Here is a 23283-nt window from a genome sequence, read left to right as displayed (position 1 = left end):
GAAATAAAGTGTTTGTTAATATCACTTTCTCTGGGTCCCACTATAGATACATTTAACGTAACGTTAAAAAGTCCTGAATATTTATTGGAAGGACCGATGCTGAAGCTGAAACTCCATACTTTGGCCACCCGATGCAAAGAACCAACTCTTTTGAAAAGAGCCTGCTGCTGGGAAAGAGTGAAGGCAGGAGGAGAAGGGGACGACAGAGGATGAGATGGTTGGATGGCATCACTGACTCAATGGACATGGGTTTGGGTGGACTCCGGGAGTTGGTGATGGACAGGGAGGCCTGGCGTGCTGCGGTTCATGGGTCGCAGAGTTGGACATGACTGAGCGACTGAATGAACGTAACAAAGTGGTTAGCATGAGTTTGGCACCAAGATGTGGATTCTGTGAAACACTCATATCCCAGTAGCCCAAAACGAGACAAAGGACTTAGCTGCATGGTAGGCAGGGAGATGGTATCTTCAGCTGGGAATTTACATATCCAGTACCCCTGTTACTGTGAAGGAAGAGGAAAATAGATTCCAGGGGCATCTACCAATCTGACATGACACCAAACAATAGCCTTATTGCTGCAATCCTGTTGCCTGTTGGGCAGCTGGTACTAATTATTGGAGGCTTTAATTCCAGTATACAAACCAGTACTTCCTGGGCTTTCCTGGTGGCTCAGATGGTCAAGAATCTGCCTGCAGTGTTGGAGACCTGGGTTCGATTAGTAGATTGGGAAGTTCCCTTGAAGATGGAAATGGCAATCTGCTCTAGTATTCTTGCCTGGAGAATTCCATGGACAGAGGAGTCAGGTGGGCTACAGTCCAGTTAATAATTCTAACAATAAATAATTGCAAATAATCGTTAAAAAGTATCACAGAGCAATTTAAGCAAATCATAAAATGGTTGCAACTACCGATAAAACCAAGTAGTATGCAAATGCAAATATATCTTTCCTAAGGTCTGCTGCATCAGTGGAGTTTTTAATTGCTTGTTAAAAATTTGTTTAAAGATAAAATGAGGGCACATGATAGCATTTTCAATATGAAAGCACCTGTAGTCATCTGATGCAGCTAGCTAGTGGGTCAGGAAACCATTACTGTGCTTAAGGATAAGGGTTTCCCACCTCAAAGAAAGTGAAAGTGAAGTCGCTCAGCCGTGTCTGACTCTTTGTGACCCCATGAACTGTAGCCCTCCAGTCTCTTCCGTTCCTGGAATTTTCCAGGCAAGAGTACTGGAGTGGGTTGCCATTTCCTTTTTCTCATCTCAAAATAATTGTAGAAAATATAAGCCTAGAAGGAGTGTTGATGTGTATTTGGTTATTTTCTTCCCTTCATTCCATGTGTTAGGAACTGTGTGAGCTGCTGGCAATACAATATGATTCAAAATAGGCCCCGTCCTTGCCAACATGGAATCTAGGGTCTAGCAAGAGGAAATTGCCGATAATGAATGTGTATTAATTAGTAATCACAAACATTGGAACATTATTGTGTTAAGCAGTTTTTGCCTATCTGCTGTTTTTTTATTTCTATGGCTGTAGTGGTTCATTCAAGAAGTTTAATATATGTACTTACCAAAAGTCTAGACTTAATATCTTTGCCTTTCTTTTGAACAGTATACATCCTTTAATCATTTCTTGTATTTTAGTGTCTTTTCTTTTTAAAGCTTCACCAAGACACTGACCTGTACAATCAGTCTTTGCTTAGAGTTAGCCACATATTTACACATCTATCATTTTCTCTTTTTGCAGTTACTATAATTTTTATTCAAAAAATGGACATTCTAAACCCCAAATGTGGAAAGTACATGACCCATCATTTTCTTGACCAGCTGTTCAGGATCACTATCCTTCTGTCTGATGTACATATTTAAACATTTTCTTTAGTGAGGATCTGTTTTATTTATTTATTTTGCTGTGCCAAGTCTTAGTTGTGGCTTGTGAGTCCTCAGTTGAGGCATGTGGGACCTAGTTCCCTGAGCAAGGGATTGAACCCAGGCCCCCTGCATTGGGAGTACGGAGTCTTAGCCACTGGACTGCCAGGGAGGTCCCAGTGAGGACATGTTGATGGCAAACTTATTCTTTGAAAATATCTTTATTTGGCTCAAATTTGAAAGAGATCTCAGTCCTCGTGTCTGTGCTTAGTCGTTCAGTTGTGTCCGACTCTTTGTGACCCTTGGGACTGTAGCCCGCCAGGCTCCTCTGTCCATGGGATTTTTCAGGCAAGAATACTGGAGTGGGGTCGCCCTTTCCTGCTCCAGGGGAATCTTCTCGACCCAGGGGTCAAAACGCAGTCTCCTGGGTCTCCTGCTTTGCAGACTTGATTCTTTACCCTCTGAGCCATCGGGGAAGCAATCCTTGGTTGACGGTTGCTGTCTCTTAGCACGTTTGAGCTCTCCACCACTGTCTCTGTGGAGTTATGCTCTGCTGCTAAGAGGTCAGCTGTCAGTCTTGTTGACATTTACTTTTTTTTTTCTTCCTTTATACAAAATTACTTATTTCGCTATGTAGGGTCTCAGTTGTGGTGTGTGGGATCTTCATTGCTGCTCGCAGGGTTTGTTGCAGAGTGAGGACTTTTCTCTAGTTGTGCGGGCTCTATAGTTGCAGCACGCTTGGGCTTAGTGGTCCCACCACACAGGGGGAATCTTAGTTCCCTGACTAGGGGTTGAACCTGTGTTCCCTGCGTTGGTAGGCAGATTCTTAACCACTGGACCACCAGGGAAGTCCCTTGCTTGACCTTTACTTCTGATTCTCTAGGTCTGGGGTTGGTCCTGTGGTTATACATTAGTAACACATGTGGGATGATGCTGAAACTTCATTTTGCTGACAACACTTTTTTTTCCTCTCTCTTTTTTTTTTTTTTTTTTTACTGTAGTATAGTTGATTTATAACATTGTATTCATTTCTGCTGTATAGCAAAGTGACTCAGTGATACAGACCACATTTTTGATGGCAGTGGTTTGTGGACTCATACATTTCTGATGCTAATTTTCTTTTCTTGGAATCATGCATCTGTAGTCAAAACTTGACTGTTTTTATTCCTTCAAACAAGTTTTATTTTATTTTTTTTACTCCCCACTCCCTCAAACAAGTTTTAATAGCAGAAAGATCATAGCGCCTCTATGAAAATGTTCAAAAGATTGGGGGTGGGCAGAGATAAGTGGGAGATTGGGATTGACATATACATACTACTATTTATAAAATAAGATAATAAGGACCTACTGTAGAGCATAGGGAACTCTACTCGGTACTCTGTAATGACCTGTATGGGAAAACAATTTTGAAAGAATGGGTAGATACACACACATGTATAACACTCACTTTGCTGCCTGTATAGCAGAAAGTAACATAACATTATAGATCGGCTATACTCCAGTAAAAATTTCTTAAAAAGTTTTAGTAAGATTTCAGTAGGTGCTTTCTTTGATTCTTTTGTTATTTACCTGTGAATATTTCTTTGCCTTATTTTTTTTTCTCCTTCACAGCTCTTTAGAAACTAAAAGGGTTTCTTAGATAATCTGTTTGCTCTAAAATAAGTATGTAAACAGGAATAGAATCTTAAAAGATACTTATTTATATTAGTGACAGTTAATAATTTACTGGATAATCTTTTCGTTAGTTTACTTTGAGAAATAGCTTAGAATGGTGATCTTGAGAAGCTGTTTTGAAGTAATCTAACTAGTATTCACTTTGCTGTGTATGTAACAGTTATAGATCGGCTATACTCCAGCAAAAATTTCTTAAAAAGTTTTAGTAAGATTTCAGTAGGTGCTTTCTTTGATTCTTTTGTTATTTACCTGTGAATATTTCTTTGCCTTATTTTTTTTTCTCCTTCACAGCTCTTTAGAAACTAAAAGGGTTTCTTAGATAATCTGTTTGCTCTAAAATAAGTATGTAAACAGGAATAGAATCTTAAAAGATACTTATTTATATTAGTGACAGTTAATAACTTACTGGATAATCTTTTCGTTAGTTTACTTTGAGAAATAGCTTAGAATGGTGATCTTGAGAAGCTGTTTTGAAGTAATCTAACACTGTTTTCTTTTAACTAAAAGTAACAGTGTTAGATATTAATATCACCTTCAAGAATGTTTCATTACCTAGATTCATAGTAATGAATATTTATGGTATGCATATGCATGTTATGTACAGAAAGGAGAAAAGCATTATTTAACAGTTCAGCATTATGATTACAAAGCATTTCTTTGTCTATGAGTAGTTAGACTGTATCACTGGATTTTATTTTAATTTGACAATTAATTTTTTAAGAACTTAGCTATCAAGTTATACATTAGCAGCTTTTTATTCTAAATTTCAAACTATGTGTACAAACTAGAAGTGTTTTTTGGTCTTTAATTTCAAGTTTTGGATTTCTTTTTTTTTTTTTAAGTTTTGGATTTCTTTTTAGGTGATTTAAATGTATTGCTATTTTGTAAGAAAAAGTTTAACTCTAAAGTACAAATAGCAACACTGTTCTTGAATGGAATGCAAAATTTTTATTCCAGTGGTTATCTGTTATTGCCTCTTCCTTTCACTAGTGAAGACGTTCTGTTTTATGAGTTTCAGCTTTGTCTTTGGTAAATAGCTGTGGGAATAAAGTATTTTATGTATTGAAGCTAAGCAGGGAATAATAATCACTTTAAATAGTCTTTCAAAGTATGTTTCTTTTTTTCTTTTTAATGATAATCCAAGTTGTTGGAATAGGATGGTTGCAAATAGGGACTGACAGATCTAATATATTGAGCATCTCAGAACACAAAGAGAACCAGGTTTGCTGCCCTAAAAAAAAAAAATTAAATTAGCCATTTTTGCACTTTATGTTTTCTCCTCTTTTCCAGATGCTGGCCTTCTAAACCTTCTGGTGCTTGATCCTTCTTTATGCACATTATAAAGTAGGCTCTGGCTTGGCTTATCTCTTTATATTCAGAGATCCAGAAAGTTCTTTAGGGCACAAAGGGGAACACACTTCTTCCTGTCCGCACCTGCCTCCCAGGTCTCCAAGTAGCTCTTTGGACAGCCTTCTTTCTGGCTTCTGCATGAGGGCTAGCCTTTGCCTTCTGTCCACTGTCCAGACATCTTTCTTATCATTCCGAGAGAACATAGTGGTGACAGAATCCGACCAAGTCCATTCGGCGAAATGGGAGTTGCAAGTCTGTCTCCCTCTGCTTGCCAGCCTCAGCTCACAGGAGAGCGGCAGTCTGGAACACTCCCTTGAAAAGAATTCCGAGCCTGCTGCCAGTGGATTGGTTAACAGAGTCGCCAGGGCTTGTGAACCGGGTGTGGTGGCTTCTTGGGTGGATCCTGGGTTACTGGAAAGAGCATGTATGGCATTTGCAATCAAAGGACCCTTGACTGAGTCTCAGCTGAAAAGGTCACAACTCCCTGCAGGTTTCCCATGAATCCTGAGAGTCCTCGTGTGCGGAGTGGTTGTAGCAATGATCACACCACTTAAGGCAGGCAAAACTGCTTCCGTGATAGGTAGAACGTGTAGTGGTGGTGGTTTCTTGATTTAACTCATCACCCATGAGGAAGGTATATGGAAAGGATGGCACTAGGCTGCAAAGTGAATCAGAAGGACCACATTGAATCTGGGGGGCGGTGGTGGGGAGGAGGGAGAATCTGTTTAATACAATTTTAAAATTCACCTATTGAAATGAGGCCCTAAGGAAAGATACAATGTCAACTTGACTGCTTAAACTTTCTCCTGCGCACACACTGTATAAACCAGAGGATTTATAGCTTCTGTATGAAAACACTGGCTTTACTTACAATCCAACTCAAAGGACTACCAAAGGCTGCTCATTTTTACATTTTTGTTTCCTTGAATTTTCTCTTAACATTTAGTTCTCAGTCACCTAGCCTGATTGCCTGAAATTATTTATTTGTGCTGTAATGGTTGTCTCTCGAGATCAAGTCTCTTACTTTCTGGTGTTTAGAAGGTCCTCTTCCTACTGAGGCTTTTAGTTGCCTCCCTCCTCTCCCCAGCCACAAGTGTAGCAGAATCCCTTTTTACTCTAACTGGAACAGCCAGTTTATTTGTCCTCCCCACTAGACAGCAGACTAGCTTGAGGGGGGATTAATATGTATTGATGTTAGCTTAGGGCTTGGCATATATTTGTTGCCTAATAGCTAATTTTTGAACGGTTCAGTAGATGAGTTAATGGTACAAATGAGTTTATTCTACATTTTATTTGGTTGCTGAGGTTTGTTTATCACCTGGACTACTAGGATTTTATGGTGAATTAAATTTACCCCAGCATGTATTTACCACAGTTGTTTGAGTTGAAATAGTTAAGTATCAGAAATTTATTTCACTATCAGAACAGGACCATGTAGACAGGGTCTTAGTTGAATAAAAAGCACATTTGTATCAGAATTCTAAAATTTAAGTAAATTTCAATTAAAAGGTCCAAACTTGGGACTTTCTGGTGGTCCAGTGGATAAGAATCCACCTGCCAATGCAGGAGACATGGGTTCGATCCCTGGTCTGGGAGGATTCTACATGCCTCAGAGCAACTAAGCCCATGAGCCACAATTACTCTTTTTTTTCCCCACAATTACTTTTTTTAAGTCAAACTTAATTTCAGTTTTCCTATCGAAATTGCACTCAAGTGAAAGGCACATCTGCCATTGATAGTTTTTAGAAAAATATTTCCAAATATTGCTGCAAAAAAATTAGGCAGCTGTCCAAAAACAGTACTATCAGATTATAATTCATATTTTTAAAATTTTAGCCATTTTACTGTGGACATTGCACACATAGAAAAAGTGCACAGAATATAAACACCTTGGTTATCAACTGAGCAAACATTTGGTGTATCTACCACCCAACTGTAACTTCTTTAAAAGGTTACCCTAGAGGTGACAACATATGTCCTTGACTTTTTTTTTTTGTCCTTGACTTTTAAAGATTCTCACATTAATTGGTACAGTTCTCTCCCTGGACAATACGAGGACCTACGGTCAGTTCAGTTCCAATTATTCCCTCTTGATCTATATGCTGTTGTTATGTACTGTTTATATTTTGTACTCAGTCATTATTGTTATTATTTGTTATTAGTATTCACAATTGGCAACATAAGTATGAGTTTTACTCTTAATTTTTTGGTCCGTCTTCAGCCTTCCATCTGGTTTCATTCTTCCTTTGTCCAAAGAATACCATTTAATGCTTTCTTTACTGCTCAGCTGCTGCTGATGGGTTCCTTTGGTTTTGTCTGACGGTATCTTAGTTTTGTTTTCATCCTTGAAAGATTGTTGTTGTTTTTAAGCTCATAAGGTGGTCCTTTCCTCCCTAACATTTTGGAGATGTAACTCCATTGTCTTCTAGATGCTTTTGTTTTTATTACAGCCAGCTCTCTGAATATGTTCTTCTATTTTATCCAGCTCATTTTTTTTTTTTTGGTAACCCTCTTAATGGGTTAAACCTATCCACTAAGTTCTTTATTTGGCTACTGTATTTTTCATTCTAGAGTTTCTATTCTTTAAAAAAAAATCTCTCATATCTCCCCTTTATTGTGATTCAAGTTCCCTGACAAAATTCTCACTTTTAAAAAATTTTTGATCTCTTTGAATATTATAAGTGTAGACACTTCACATGGGGAGCCCATTAACTTCAGTATCTAGAGCAGCACCTATGGTCTGTTTCTGTTGTCTGTTGTTTCTGCTCATCCTTATTGTTAGCATTCTTGTCTTCTCCTGTCTCTTATATTTTGAACATTGTATTTCAAAAACTGAAGAAGTTATTCGAAGTGTGGGATGGCATTTTTTCTCCTCTAAGGATTTTGATAGATTCTTACAGGCAACTGGCAGTCCTCTCCATCCAGTCTCAGATTCCAGTGAGTCAAAGCTGGGCGCTGTCCCTGCCCTGTCCCCATGAATGAAGACTTGTCTCTCAGGTGCATCTTCCTGCAGCCCCTTCCCCATCTGAAGCCCGGGGGTTTCTGCCTTCCAGCCCCCGCAGCACCACCTCTATTCCAGGTTTTAACTCTCTGGCCCACCAAGGCTGTCAAGGTGCCCTCAGGGTCTTTGCTCTCCTCTCTCTTTTCTGGAATCAACAAATTGCCCTCAGGAGTATTTCTGCCTTCTCCTGAATCTTGGCTTCAGATCAAGTTAGTTCCTCACTGCCTTGCTAGCTAATACCTTCTCACAGATGGTTGTTTTTGTTTAAATTTTCTAGTTGTCATCAGTGAGGAGATTACATAGTTCACCATTGCTTTCCTCATAGCTCAGTTTGTAAAGAATCTGCCAGCAGTGCAGGAGACCCAGTTTCATTTCGATCCCTGGGTCAGGAAGATCCCCTGGAGAAGGAAATGGCAGCCCGCTCCAGTATTCTTGCCTGGAGAATCCCATGTGTCCTTGGGGTCACAAGAGTCAGACACCATTACTGAAAGTGGCAGATCTCTTAATTGTTCTTGTTTTTTTTTTAACTCTTTTTTCTCCTCTGATATACCTGTTTCCAGGTGGGGTTTTTTTTTTGTTGTTGTTGTGCTCCATGACTTTGTGGGATGTTAGTTCCCCCACCACCTATTGAACTTAGGCTCCCAGCAGTGAAAGCCCAGAATCCTAACTCCTGGGCTGCCAGGGAATCCCCTCTTTTCAGGTTTTAACTTGAATGCCTGGCCGGATTTGCTTGTTATTGGCCATCTTCTTACCAGTAGTAGTTTCTTTTTAGAGAATGAGATGTAATACTAATATTTTAAAATATGTTTTCTATTAAGAACATTTTTGAAGCTTGAAATATTTTTTCCCAATCATAAAAGCAACTATGCTCTTGTTAGATACTCTGAAGGATACAAAAAAACGTACAATCATAATGAAAGGTAAAAGGCAACAGCAAAACTACCACATAGTTTATAACATTGTGTGTTTTTAGTCTGTGATTTTTGCCTGTGAACATAAATAATAAATTGGAATAAATTTTGCACTATGGTTATCGATTAACATAGTGTGAACATTTTCTTGTCATTAATATTTTTTAATACAACTTTTAATGCTTATGTAGCAGTCTCTTATTTGGTTGTAATCTTATTTAGTCATTCTAATTCTGTTTAAAATTTTCATCACTGTAAGTCTGCAGTGATCATTTTTGGACACAATATTCTGTGCAGAGTTCTGATTGTTGTGTAATGATCATTCAGTGAGTTTGAATGTTCTTAAGTCTCTTTTATTGAGGCTTTTGAAAAGTGATAATTGCATTCTACATTTTCAGTTGTTTAGATTCAAGCTACAAGTCTCACTGTTCATTTAGGATCTGGTATGATTTAAGGGTGAAGAGCACTCTGGATCCCCAGAGAACATACAAGGGTCTGACACCACTTAAGTAATTGGACAGACGTTGAATTTATTTGCATGTGGAAGTAATCATTGTCAAGAACAAGGGAAAAAAATATGTGACACCACAGGAACACTTGGTAGATAGAACAGGAACAGTTTGTACATGACCTCCCAAAACAGACAGAGAAAGCTCAAAGGTTGGTGAACATGAACCCAACAGGAACGTAGATAATCCCTCTCTTTCTTTTACATTTTGATTAGCTACGGTCATTACATAATGTGCTCCTGGCAAATCCTAAAGTCCTTACTGTCTTCTTGGTTCTCATTTGGTGGTGACATTTCATTCTTGGTCAGAATGGATGACGGGGTGATTTCTGTGTTCTCTTTTTTGGGAAGTGCTTCTTTCTGATGTTCTTGGGGGCTTTGACTTGTATTTGACCTTTTCCATCTGACCACCAATATCTGCCGTGGCTAGTTCTGCACACACACCCCTGTCTCCCCTTCACACGGACCTAGGTCCTCATGGGTCACCCTGTCAGCCTCCTGTGTTCACATCCTACGTGGTGTCTCAGATTCCCATCCAACACCTGAGGTTTCATATAATAACCCAGTAAACGTGTGGCAACACACAGACCTTCTATTACGAAGGTTTCACCCGGGGATTAAAAGGGCGCAGTGGTGAGTCTTTGGTGATGTGTAATGACCTTGCCATTACTTCTTAGTATTATCTGTCTCCTGGACCTGGGACCCGCTCGGGAGCAAGAACACACCTGAGCAGGAGCCAGAACTCAGACATCGGGTACTCATTCAGAGACTGACCAGGGAGAGGGCAGCAGCACTCAGGACTGCAAGTCAGGCCGTCAAGAAGTGGGTCAGGCAGATACACCCAGAGGTGGGGCCTGAGGACCAAAGACTGAATAAAAAGGCTTCCAGGCCATGTGGCTGAGCTACCACGATAAGTTGGACAGCCTACAAGTACTGTGGGCTTCCCAGGTGGCGCAGTGGCAAAGAATCCGCCTGCCAATGCAGGAGACGTGGGCTTAATCCCAGGGCTGGGAAGATCCCCTGGAGGAGGAAATGGCAACCCCCTCCAGTATTCTTGCCTGGAGAATCCCATGGACAGAGGAGCCTGGCGGGCTACCGTCCGTGGGGTCACGAGAGTTGGACACGACTGAGCCATGCACATATATGCAAGTGCTTTTCCCACCTAAAATCAACTTTCTCATAGTCCTTATTTCTGATAATGACTAGATTTTGTCACCCAGGCTTGGAATTTCAGGGTCTCTCTTTTTGCTTCTTTTTTATCTTTGCAGCTTGTCAATTCCTATGTCTCTAGTAATTTCCCCTCCACATGGAAAGGCCTTGGCTCTTCCACACACAGGACCTAGGACAGAAGTCACTTAACCTCCCAAACCGACGCCTAAGATGACAGACGTGACAGGGCTGTCATGAGAACCGGGGTGACGTGGATCAGACCCTCACCACTGCTCAGCCAGACTGTTGAGGGCCTTCCTGGTTGCTTTCCGGCCACCAGTTTAGCCCCCGCATCCGCTCCCAGCTCCATCTTGCTCACAGCAGCTCAGATCACGTCATATCCCGCCTCAAAAACCTTTAAAGTTGCCTCATGAACTGTTTGGACAGAGCCCCACATTCTTCGCTTGGTTTGAGGACCCGCCAACCCCCTGCCTGCCTTTCTGGTCTCAGCCCCTCGCGCTTCCTTTGTCTACTGTGTTCTAACCAAATCCAGCTGCTTGCTGGTCTCAGCACAAGCCCCTGTTCCAGCGGCCTCACTCACACTTTAAATTGTTCTCTCTTTTCTTTTTTTGGCCTCACCACATGGCTTGCAGGGTCTTAGTTCCCTAACCAGGGATTGAACCCAGGCCCTAGCAGTGAAAGCACCGAGTCCTAACCACTGGGACTGCCGGAGAATTTCCAAAATTGTTCTCTTGGGTCCCAGAACCTTCTCGCTTTTCCAGCCCCTGTCCTGATGCTCCCGTGTCCGCTGTACCTCCCCGTGACCCCGGTCTCAGCCGCAAGCTTCTGCAGTAACTTGCTCTGATTTTCCATTATTCTTTCTCTGAAGTCTTGTCGTGCTTCCTCTTTTTTGCTTTGTGTTATTCGGGTGCATGATTTATTTACCCTCCTGAATCCTGGAAGGTTCTTCCTGAGTGAGCACTTAGCAAAGCGTCTGCTCAATTTTACTAATTGTTGGAGGCAATTAGTGAAAGTATTATGATCAGTAAACCACGTCAAGGGGATAATAACAAGCTGATCAAGAGTTGACAGGCAAAAAAAAAAAAGAGTTGACAGGCCCACTGGAACCGAAAGGACAGGGATGCAGCTGCATAGCCCTGTCTGGAAGATTGGAACCAGATAATTTTCTGATGCCAGCCAAGAGCCTTTATGTGGTTCTTGTTGAGGTCTGTAGATGTAAGGCAACTAATTTTAAGTCACTGTTATATGCCAGCCACTCTTCTAGGTGTTTTTCCTAGTATACTCCTTTGAACCTCAGATTATTCTCCATTGGCTTTTGTTTTTTTTCTGACTGCTCCTCGAGGCATGAGGCATGTGGGATCTGGGATCTTAGTTTACGGAACAGGGATCAAACCCAAGCCCCCTCATTAAAAGTGTGGAGTCTTAACGTCTAGACCACCAGGGAAGTCCCTCCACTGGCTTCTTGTTATACTTAGAATAAAACCCAGACTCTGAAACTAGACCTACATGATCCCTAAATCTGGCCTGTATTTTCTGACCAGACTCACTGCACCGCCTCCTCACCTTTCCATTTTTTTCCCCTCCTTACTCCACTCCTTCCTACATTAAAGCTTCACCCATGAATCCCAGATTTATGTGTGTTTTTTCAGACCCAGTGTGGTAGCAGAAGTAAGTGCGTTGCCTTTTATGTTTTACTTTTTGAAACACATTCTGATCTTATTTCAGTCCGTAATCTTATCCAAAGATAATAATGAAGAGAGGATAAAATTTCAAGAAAACTTGATGATTTCGCAGAGCTCTTTGCTAAATCATCTGCCAGTTGTGGGACTAAATCTAAATCATACTTTCCTTTAAGCTTTAGATATGTTCTGAAAGGCTTTCTTCAACTAGAGTTTCGCTAATCATACTCTCTTTAAAATCTGCTGTGAAATTTCTTGGTTCTTTGGAGAGAAACAAGAAACTGGCAGTTCTAATAGCCACTGTGGGGAGGCTGACTGTAGGAATAGGAGAGAGACTTAATGTTCGCTGTATACCTTTTTGTACGTAAATTTTAACCACATGCTTGTGGTATATGTTTAAATGAGTATTATATATATGTTCCTGAAAATTACCACTCATTATTATAACTCCTTGAAAAAGCAATCTGACCACGTTAGACAGTTTGGAAAATAAAGGAAGAAAAAAGGTTATTCCAAATTCTACAACAATCCTAAGACAACCACTTGGGGTTGCCATTTCAAATTGGATTCTAGAATGGGTATTTTGTAAAATGAATAACCTAATTCTGCATTTAAACCTCTTCTGTATCTTGGTATTTCCAAATATGATTTTTAATAGTGAATGTGTGTGTAGTGTATGTTTGTGCGTGTGCTGAGTCATGTCTGTCTCTTTGCAACCCCATGGACTGTAGCCTGCCAGACTCCTCTGTCCGTGAAATTTCTCCAGGCAAGAATACCGGAGTGGGTTGCCATTTCTTTCTCCAGGGGATCTTCCCGACCCAGGGATTGAACCCTCATCTCTTGCATCTCCTGCGTTGGCAGTCAGATTCTTTACCAACTTTTAGTGCTGCTTAGGAAACCCAATTTTTACAGGAGGAAATGCCTTTAGTTATTGTTGTTAGTAGAAGAATTTTCTTTATGCATGAAGGTTATTCCTCTTTTTCTCTGTTTTGACCAGTGTGAAACACAGAGCTCTATCACAAGTTTCTCAGTTTAGAAAAAAGGAGAAATGACCCATCCCTGCTGGAGCCTCAACCTAAGCTCTAAAACCTGCCCCACGTCCAGCCCCATCAGTGTTGGTCCGGTGTATGCAGCGGGGCAGTTGGGAAGAGAAGGCTAGAAATGCTGCAGTGAAATGGGCAAAATCTCACAGTTGGTGGGATGTAAGGAATAAGGAGGATGGGAAGCCCAAAGATAATCAAGGTTTGAGTAAAAAGAAGAGAATTTAAGATGCTAGGTTTTCAAATTGAAATTCTTGGATCTCAGTCCCAGTGTATTTGCCTGATCTTCAGCAGCATTCTTTTAACCCCTAAGCATCAGTTTTCTCATTTACAAAACAGATAATTTAGCACCTACTTCAATTAGGTTACTGGAGGACTAAGGAGAGAAACTCCACATAAAGCACCTAGCATAGTGCCTGAATGTTTTCCACTTCCAATTACTAATGGCAGTTCTGCATTTTAATATTATATATTTTTATTTTTTTTCTGTCTGTGCTGGATCTTCATTGCTGCACGCGGGCTCTCTAGTTGCGGCGAGCATGGGCTACTGTCTTATTTGTGAATCGTAGGCTCTAGGGCACAGAGTCTTGGTTGCTCTGAGGCATACGAGATCTTCCCGGACTAGGGGTCGAACCCTTGTCTCCTGCGTTGGCAGGTGGATTCTTAACCTTGGACCACCAGGGAAGTCCATGATTCTGTTTTTAAAGATAGAGAATGGAAAAGGAGGATGAGAGGTGAGCAATGTTAAGGAAGCTGATTTCTGCTTAAGACAGGTTGGGTTTGAAGTACCCGAGGGAAATGTATTCAGCAGTTTCTGGAAAACAGAAATAGGGGCCTGGGATAGACTGGCCTGTGCCACTGCGGGAGTTAAGGATCTTCCACGAAATAGCTTTGCATTCATTCTTTGCCACCCTTCCCTGGATGGGCTCATAACTCTTGTTGTCTGAACCCGTGGGCAATGTTTGGTCACTTGAACAAACTTGAGGTTGCTTGAAAAAAGTGCGTGACTAGCTGGAGAGTTTTTTCCAGCCACTGGCTTCAGGGCTTCTGTGTGTTTCTGCAATGCTCCAGGGTTCCCGGCCAAGGGGACAGTGAGCTGAAACCAGCTGTCGCCTGCACACCAGGCCACGTGCCCTTGGCTGCATGAATGGACTGGCCATGTCTCTGCCTTGGGAATGTTTTTCTGTTCCCTCTGAGGTTGGGGCTTTGTGTTGAAAGTCCAGCAGCTGTTGACGTTCAACTCCACGTGGTCCCTCTAATTTTCTGTTGTAAGGGCCATATACTGGGGTTCGTTAAGGTTTTTTTCTTTTCTTCTTGCAGATCCTCAATGCCGTGGTACTGCTGATTCTGTTGAGCGCCCTGGCTGATCCAGATCATTACCACTTTTCAAGTTCTGAACTCGGGGGTGACTTTGAGTTCATGGATGATGCCAGTAAGTACATCAGACAATTGTAGATATTTTGGTATCTTCAAGGGCAGGGAATCCGGCTGCCAGTTCTTCCTGTTAAATTATAAATATTGATTCATGGGTCCATTTGAACTGATGCTTCACTCTTCCTGTCGTTACAAATCAGGACGACAAATATTTATGTGCTGGGTGTGTTCTGTCTGCCTCTAAGGGCAGGAGTCTCAATCAGGTCTCTTGTCTTTCTTTTTTTCCCTTCTTACGTTAACTTTCCTGTTTTTTAAAATTTTGCTTTGTGTGAATCTTTTTACACCCTGGGCCTTCTGGCTCTTTGAGGGGGAGAGGGAGTCAGGAAGGAAGTTTCATATCTTATTGTGTCTTTATCTCAGTATTTACCTTTCCTTCAGAAAGTGATCTTTCTCCATTCTAGAAAGGCTTCTGATGGTTATTTTGTTGCTTTTTCCAGATAAATAGAAATGCACACAGGGATGTGGATGTGGGGTGTGCAGACAGGAGGCTAGGTACCCCCTCGCACCCCCACCTCCCCACACACATCCCAAGATCAGGGAAGCCCGAATGTTTTATAACCACAGTCATGCTGTGTCCATGCTGACTGAGAGGAAGAGTGCTGTGCATAGTCCCGGACAAAAGGTCATGCAAGTTTATTTTCCCTGGCCTTGCAGAACTTTAAATGCATTAAAAAAATGTGTCTGGAACAAAGTGAGTAAGGTGGAGAATGGCTGAAGGTGCAGTTAAGAGATGGACTGACTAAGAGCCTTCAGCAGACATGGTGAGACTTGTGAAATTTATTCTCAGTGAGAAAGTCGTTTTAGTATTTCGTGGTTATGAACTGATGTGTGTTTTCAGAAGATCCTTTTGTTGCTGAGTAGAGGTGCATTAGGGGGCTGGGTGTGTGAGTACAGGGGCCCGGACACTGGTTTGGGGGTGTTTCTCTGCAATCCAGGCTACCCTGGGGATGGGGAAAGAAGGTCGGTTTGAAGATGGGATTGACAACTTACTGCTATGGGCAGTGAGAGAAAGGGAGGAATCAAAAATGACTCCTACTTTCCATCTTGAGTATGTGACCTGCATCTTTTCAGGAGTGGGAGAGTTTGGAAATGGGAACACACCTTGCAGGAAACTTGACTGATTAAATAAATCATTATTTATTTATTTTGACTTATTTAACACATCTATTGTAAGCATTCCAAAATGAGCAAGTTTGTCCATCTCAAGCACTGGCCTAACTTCATTTCCTTCCTAGATGACTTTTAGAAGCCTAGTAAACCAGTTCATTACCTTGGATTAGACCTACTGATTTCATGAAAGCATTGGCCAAGAAAACTCAACTGATTTTATTGGCTTAGCACAGTTGTTTGGAGTGTGGCTCTGAAGCCAGACCATACTTTGAAACCTGACCCTGCTGTGTGTGAAATGGGCTAACATTGGGCTAGTTACTGACGTTTGTGTGACTTAGTTTCCCCCTCTGAATATAGGGATGATTGTAGTATCTGCCTCCTCAGATTGTTCTGGTTGCTGAGTTAGTGTATGAAAAATGCCTCAAATGGGATCTGGGCCATAATAAGCGCTCAATATATTTCACTGGTTTATAGGCTGTTCTTTACTTAGATATAGCAAAGTGGAGAGATTAAAAGGGTAGTTGGGTATGTGAATCTATTACCCAGATGTCTGGGAAGGGGTAAATTTGAGGACGTAAGTTTCAAAAAGACATTTATGTTAGGGAGATAGTAAAGAGAAAAAAGTGCAGGATTGGGTCATGTAGGAGCCCTGATATTAGAAATCAGGGGGAGCAGCCTGAGAAGGGCTGGAAGTGAAGTAAAGGGGAAACCAGGAGATACTTTATAGCCATCCTCTCCCACCTCCGAGCTTCAGAGTAGAGACCAAGGAGTCAGGGCGTTAAATTATCCTGGGGGCGGGACCTGTCAGACAGACGTGACTTCTGCTGTAGCAATTGCTCATTCTCTCTATTCTGGACAATCCTGTTACTCTGGTGAATTCCCCCAGAAAGGATAATGAGTTCCATTAATATTAAATTAATATCTCTCTGCCTTCCTTCCCTTGAGTTAAAAGGCCATGCAAGCTATAAATGTAATATTTGATTGACATTTAGAAGTAATTTATCTTTCACTATTTCCAGTAGTAGGATTCCTTTTCTAGTATATGTGCTGCCGAAGCAAGCACTAGGATTCCTTTTCTAAGTAATTGAGGTTAGAAGAAGAAACTTTAAATGATACTGCTACGGTTGTATCTGAATCAAGTAGTAACACTGCCTGCCTTGTTCTAATTGCCCAAGATTAAGCTGAGTAGTGACTGCCTAACAGTATTGGCTTAATTTAGCTGACTTCAAAGGCTTGCTGGTACTCAAAGCTTTATAACAGTAATTACTTTGTAATAACCTGGATACTAGTTCCAGTGCATTTGCAGTTTCATATCTTTGAAAGAAATGGTTTATAATTACTTCTAGGACAATCTAGTGATCTTTTACATCACATGGTTGAAAAGATACAGAAGGATAAATGTTCGTTCACTTGAGTGACTCTTTTTCTTAACTGCTTTCCTCTTATATTTCCTTTTTCATATGTTTTGATCTCTTTTTAAAAAGAAGTTTGTTGGGGACTTCCTGGCGGCTCAGTGATAAGGAACCCACCTGCCAATGCAGGAGACGTGGGTTCGATCCCTGAACTGGCAAGATCTCATATGCTGTGGATCAACTTAGCCTGTGCGCCGGAGCTGCTGAGCCTTGCTCTGCAACGAGAGAGGCCGTGGCAGTGGGACGCACACACTGCCGCCGGAGGGTAGCCGCTGGCCCACCTCCGCTAGCGCAGAGCCCGAGCCGCAGCAGAGACTCGGCACAGCCACAAGTAGAGGAATAAGTAAAGTTATTTTAAAAAAATGTTTGTAGGTCCAAGGTCATCGTGGCTGACAACCCTTTCTATATTTAACATACACGAGTATAGAACTAAATAGTCCTTGAAATGGGTACGGTCAATTGCTCTGAATTGTGCTTGAAAATTATGGTATGCAGAATAGCAATTTAACATTGTTGCCTTTTGGAATGGCGGTAGCCATCTCAAGATTTTATCCAGGACAGAACAGGAGTGTATCTCACAAGATGGTGAGATCCCCATGATTTACGTTGAAATGGAGGATATAGGAGAATCCACTGTGATAAAGGAAAGAAAATCAAGATTTCTCTTTTTAAAAACAGCTAGCTCTTGAACATCTGTATTTTTACATGGTTTACATACAAAAACTTGTAATACATTTACAACTTATAAACATTTATATGGTTAAAAAAAGTCTTTCTAGGAAAGACTTTCTTCTAGGAAAGACTAGAAAACTGTCATAGATTTAAAGAAACAGGAGATCCAGCTACGTGCAGTATCAGACCCTGGATTAGATTCTGGAACAGAAAAAGGACATTAGGGAGGAAGCAGAAGCAGGTAAAATTCAGATAAACAGATTTCATGGTTTTATTTGTGAAATATTAGTGGACTGGCAAGAAACTGTAACAGGAGGTTTCAGAGCCAAACATAATGCCAAGTAGCAGATTATCCCAGTCAATTTCTGATTCATTTTGCAGCAAAGTTATCTTTCAAGCCAAACTTAACTTGAGTGTGTGTGTTAATTGCTCAGTCATGTCCGACTTTTTGTGACCCCACAAGCCCTCCAGGCTTCTCTGTCTCTGGGAGTCTCCCAGGCAAGAATACTGGTGTGGATGGCCATTCCCTTCTCCAGAGGATCTTCCCAACCCAGGGATCAAACATGGATCTCCTGCATCGCAGGCAGATTCTTTACCATTTGAGCTACAGGGAAGTCCAAAACTTATTCATTGGGCAGATAATATGTGACCATTAAAATAATAAGAAATTTGTTTCTGGGAAGGAAATGACCATTTGAATAATAAGAATTTGTTTACGATATATAGATATCTGTTTTAAGATAACGTTTGTTGAAGAAAGGGTGGTCTTTAAATTGTTCTGTGTGAAATCAAGAAAGAGAAAAACAGATACTTCACAAAGGAAGGTATTCATATGACTAAGAAACATGAAAATAGTCTTCACATTACTGGGTATAAAAGAGCTGGAAATTACAAGCCCAGTAGTGACTCATGACGCCCCTTCAGAGTGGCAGCCTGGACAAAACTGACAGTACCCCGATGGCTGTGGAGCCACCGAAATTCTCAAGCCACAGCTGGGAGTGTGATCTACCACTTGGGAAAACTAAAGCTAGATGTGCACCCACCCCATGACCCAGCAGTTTCATCCCTCGGTATGCAGCCTGCGGAAACGAATGCTTGTGTCCCTCATAAGCCATGTATAAAGATGGCCATAGGCTTTTTGTTCATAATAACCCAAAACTGGAAGCAATCCACTTGTTCTCAGTGGTAGAATGGACCGAAGTGAAGTGATCATAGGTAAAACCATCCAAACCAAATGGGTGCTGAGGGTTCATTATACCACTTTCTATATACTGTGTGTGTTTGCTAAGAAATAGAAGGAAGAAAAAGGTCAGCTGGGGCCTTTCCTGTGGCTCTTGGCACCACATTGGAAAAGGCTCAGGTTGCCTACTTGCTCTCTATTAACACACCCCCAAACCAGCTGGGCACTCAGTCCACTGGTGCACAACATCCCCATGTTTTGAGGAAATAGACACACAAATGCCGCAGCAGAGGCAGTGGAGCCATAGGAGCCATCCTGGCCCTTTAGTTTTATCCATCTACCCTCCTTCCCTTCCATCCTTTATCTTTTTATCCTTTAAATCATGTGGCTCAAAAGGCTGTGTATTCTACACTTTGTTAGCCATCTTATTTTTCTAAAAAGGTAATTCAGTGAATATTTATTTTCAAGATCTTTTTACAGAGATGTAGGTCTAAGAAGACCACTAGGGGTGGTGACGTAATTTGCTTGATCAAGGCCAGATGTTAACTGTCCCTAGATATGAAGGAGCCTTGACCTCTTTCTAGGGAGCACAGAGCTATCTTTGGTTCAGGGCCAACCCGAGGCCGCCTCACAGCAGGGGGCAGCCTCTTATTCTCTCTGATGCCAAAGGGTAATGCAGGCCCGTTGATGATGGCCCATAGGAGTCTGCCTGCTGGGAGCAGAGAACTGGATGAGGACTTTGCTTTCGTATGTGTGCGTGTGTGCAGGGGGCGAGGGGGAGCTTTGTATTTTGCTCTCAGTAGCTCATATTATCGCTATGAATACATCTGAAAAGAGTTCTCTTCTAGGCTTAATTGTGAAAATATACCTCAAATATTGTTTCCAGAAGCCAAAAATGTGGCCAAAAATTAGAGAAAAGTGAGCCATAAGAATGCAGGTAAGAATACAAGTGTAAATCAGGTAGTTATCTACCTAGCTACCAGTTTTATGGAAAGAAAACAAATCCAAGAAACATAAAGGGAGAGTAGAATAAGAACTAGGTTAACTTTAACAAAGGCATTTCTGGAAACTCCTTTTCTGTTTTCAGTGATTGGCTAAGTATCAGAAATGTTTTCTAACTATGCCTTTTGTGGCCTGTGGTGTAGCTTTTCTTCTGAACCTTTTCAAATGAGAACTGCATCATTAAGCCAAGAATTTAATGTAGGAAACAACTTTCGGGCAGTGTGATCTGACTGGTTGGTGTACCGTGCACAGAATGAGTGAAGGATATTTCTGACACTGACCCGTAGTTTACTGGTTGTAAAAATCCCTATTAGAACCAGTTCCTCATTTGCCTGTTGACATAATTACAAAAAGAGTGAATTTTAATTCTTCAGAGTAACTCTTGTATTTGCCACGGTAATGCTACACCCTTGTTTCAGAGGAGTTGACTTCTCTAGATTGCTAGGAGATACAAGATATATTAGCCCGTTTTATCTTATCTGCTCTGTGTTTTTATTTGACTTACACTTTGATCCTACCTAAGCTGTTTCATATGCTTGTGATTTATTCATTCTGTTCAGTGTGGTTGGTGTAGTTACTTATATGAATAGAATTTTGAAAATTTCCTTATCTCAAATTAACATTTTTCTGTTATCTCATTGTGAGTGGTGATAGGATACCACCTAGGTGGTATAGGATAATTTTATTTATGCCTTTTAAATTTCTCCTGAGTTTTATATTTTTGAGAAAGAGGGAAATTAAAAGAATTTTTTAATGATTATGTGAGATTTAGTTCTGGAGTGGTTTTCTTTTTAGACAGAATAGGACATAAAAATACTCAAGATTTTAATTTTTCTATATTAACATTGATATGTCTAATATTAACATAAGAGGTAACATATAAATTGTATTATAACCTATTATAACCTTATATAAATTATGTTAATATAAAGGTCATTGATATTATTTTTTTTAATAAAGCCTTGAGTTTGCTTGTTTATCTATCTCTCTCTCTTTTAAGATCTATGAGGGAGTCAAAGAGTGTCCCACAGTGGGTTGGCTTTTATAAAATTAATTTTTCTCACTATAGAAGATACTTGTACAGAATTTTAAAACCATCGAAGGAAGACTAACAAAATAGTGAACTTCTGCCTGAGTTCAAGTTTTGAGAGATTGCCACAGGTTCTAACAGGCTTTGCATGTAATAAAGGATGTCCAGCTCCTCTTAGGGTGGCTCTGTGGAATCCCAGGACTCTGACCTCCACCACTGTATTTGCTCTATGTCCTTCACAGCTGGGTAGTGCGGAAGAGCATTGCTTCTGGAGGTAGCTTTTCTTGGCTAGAGTATCTCATCCACCACTTGCTAGCTGGGCAGTCTTGGGCAGGTTACTTGCCCTGCAAGAAGACTATGAGGCTTACGTGAAATGCCCTATTGGTACCTCTTCCCACATAACAGGGGAAGGTGAGGTCATTTAGCATTAAAGTTATAAAGTAAATTATAAATACATGTGTATCCTAAAGGAAATCATACTCCCTAAGTACTGACGAGCATTCATCATCTCTTTTTTTAGTTAATCAGTTTATTTATCTGGCTGTGTTGGGTCTCCGAGGCTGCCTGCAGGCTCTCTCCCGTTGCAGAGAGCGAGGCCTGTTGTGGTGTGCGGGCTTGTCACCGCGGTGGCCGCCCTTGTTGCAGAGCATGGGCTCCAGGGCGCGTGGCCTCAGTAGTTGTGGCGCAGGGGCTTAGTCGCTCCATGGCATGTGGAATCTTCTGGAACCAGGGATCGAACCTGTGTCCCCTGCGTTGGTAGGCGGATTCTTAACCACTGGACCACCAGGGAAGTCCCGTCATCTTTTGATTCTCTTATAAAATTTTTTTTTTGAGAATCAAATTTTTACTCTATTAATAATAAAAGTCATCAGCTTTATTATAAATTTATTGCATTAAATCTGGGTCTGTGTTGGTCACTCAGTCGAGTCCAACTCTTTGCAACCCCATGGACTATAGCCCGCCAGGCTCCTCTGTCCATGGAATTCTCCAGGCAAGAATCCTGGCATGGGTTGCCATTCTCTTCTCCAGGGGATCTTCCCGACCCAGGGATTGAACCTGGGTCTCCCACATTGCAGATTCTTTATACCATGTGAGCCACCAGAGAAACCCTATGTATCTGTTTTTTTGGGGTTTTTTTTTTTTTTTTACTTTTTTGGCTGGGCCTTGGTGCGTGTGGGATCTAGTTTCCTAATGAGGGAATGAACCTGCCCCCACCCTGAGTTGGGAGTGCAGAGTCCGCTGGACTGCCAGGGAAGTCCCGATTTATCTGCATTCTCTCACAGAAAGTACTTTGACCTTGTACTTCTGTTTGTAAACCTCCCACTTGAAATAACCTCTCATCTCTGAAGCTGAGGGTACAGAGCAGGTGGTTCTAAAACTAGAATGCTTTGCTTTGGAGAAATACCTGTAGGAAGTGGCAGCCTAAATTGGTTCATTTGGTTAGTATTTAAAGCTTAAGGAGATACAGAATAGTAGAGTCAGAGATTTGAAATCATAAGAGCAGGATTAGTCATAGTTAACCTTTTGATGCAGATGCCATCTCAGCAAGTTACGTAACCTCGGAGCCCTGGTTTCATAATCTCTTCATTGGGCACAGTAACATCTACCTTAGAGTTAGGAAGACTCAGTGAGAAAGCTGTGAAAATGCCTTGGAAACTGACAGCACTATACAGATAACTTTACTGCGAGGGTTTTTTGTATTCTCTTAGCCTGATGATAACCCTACATGCTACCTTCACAAATCCAGCCTTATTGTACTTCTTATCAGAATCTCTTAAAAAATACGGTGACACGACCTCTTGAGGAAGTCTTCAGTTTGTGCCTACTGGGATATAGGCTTTATAGAGTTGCACTGTGGAGCAGAAATACAGTGCAAGCACATAAGTCATTTTGAATTTCTTAGTAGCCTCATTTAAAAAGGTAACTCAAATAGGTGATTGCCTTTAATAATATATTTAACTCGGAATATCCCTAATATTACTGCAGCTTGTCATCAGGATAAAAATGATCAATGAGATAGTTTAATTTTTTTATACTAAGGCCTTGAGATCTGGAGGACATGTCAGTCTTAAAACACATCTCATTTTAGACTGACTGCAGTCCAAGGGCTCAGTGCCCACGTGTGGCATGTCACCTTCTCCACGCAGTAGTGAACGAGACATAGAAACTCATTTTCAGGAAGGTTCCTCTAGCAGAGGAAGTCAGACAGTCCATAAGCACCAAATATAAGTAAGACAATAGTGATGT

At 41.2% G+C, this 23283-nt stretch overlaps 1 protein-coding gene across 3 annotated transcripts in view; it reads left to right on the top strand.

The window, feature by feature from the left end:
* The window catches only part of LAPTM4B (lysosomal protein transmembrane 4 beta), a 61812-nt gene that overhangs the window by 8365 nt on the left and 30164 nt on the right, over nt 1-23283 (top strand). For all 3 annotated transcript variants that reach the window (XM_043483301.1, XM_043483299.1, XM_043483300.1), the window contains exon 2: nt 14517-14628. In XM_043483301.1, coding sequence (XP_043339236.1) covers nt 14517-14628 — 112 coding nt within the window. The remainder of the gene's footprint in view (nt 1-14516; nt 14629-23283) is intronic.

Source organism: Cervus canadensis, chromosome 12 (genome assembly GCF_019320065.1).
Source record: "Cervus canadensis isolate Bull #8, Minnesota chromosome 12, ASM1932006v1, whole genome shotgun sequence".
NCBI lineage: Eukaryota > Metazoa > Chordata > Mammalia > Artiodactyla > Cervidae > Cervus > Cervus canadensis.
This window is presented reverse-complemented; position numbering and strand designations above follow the sequence as displayed.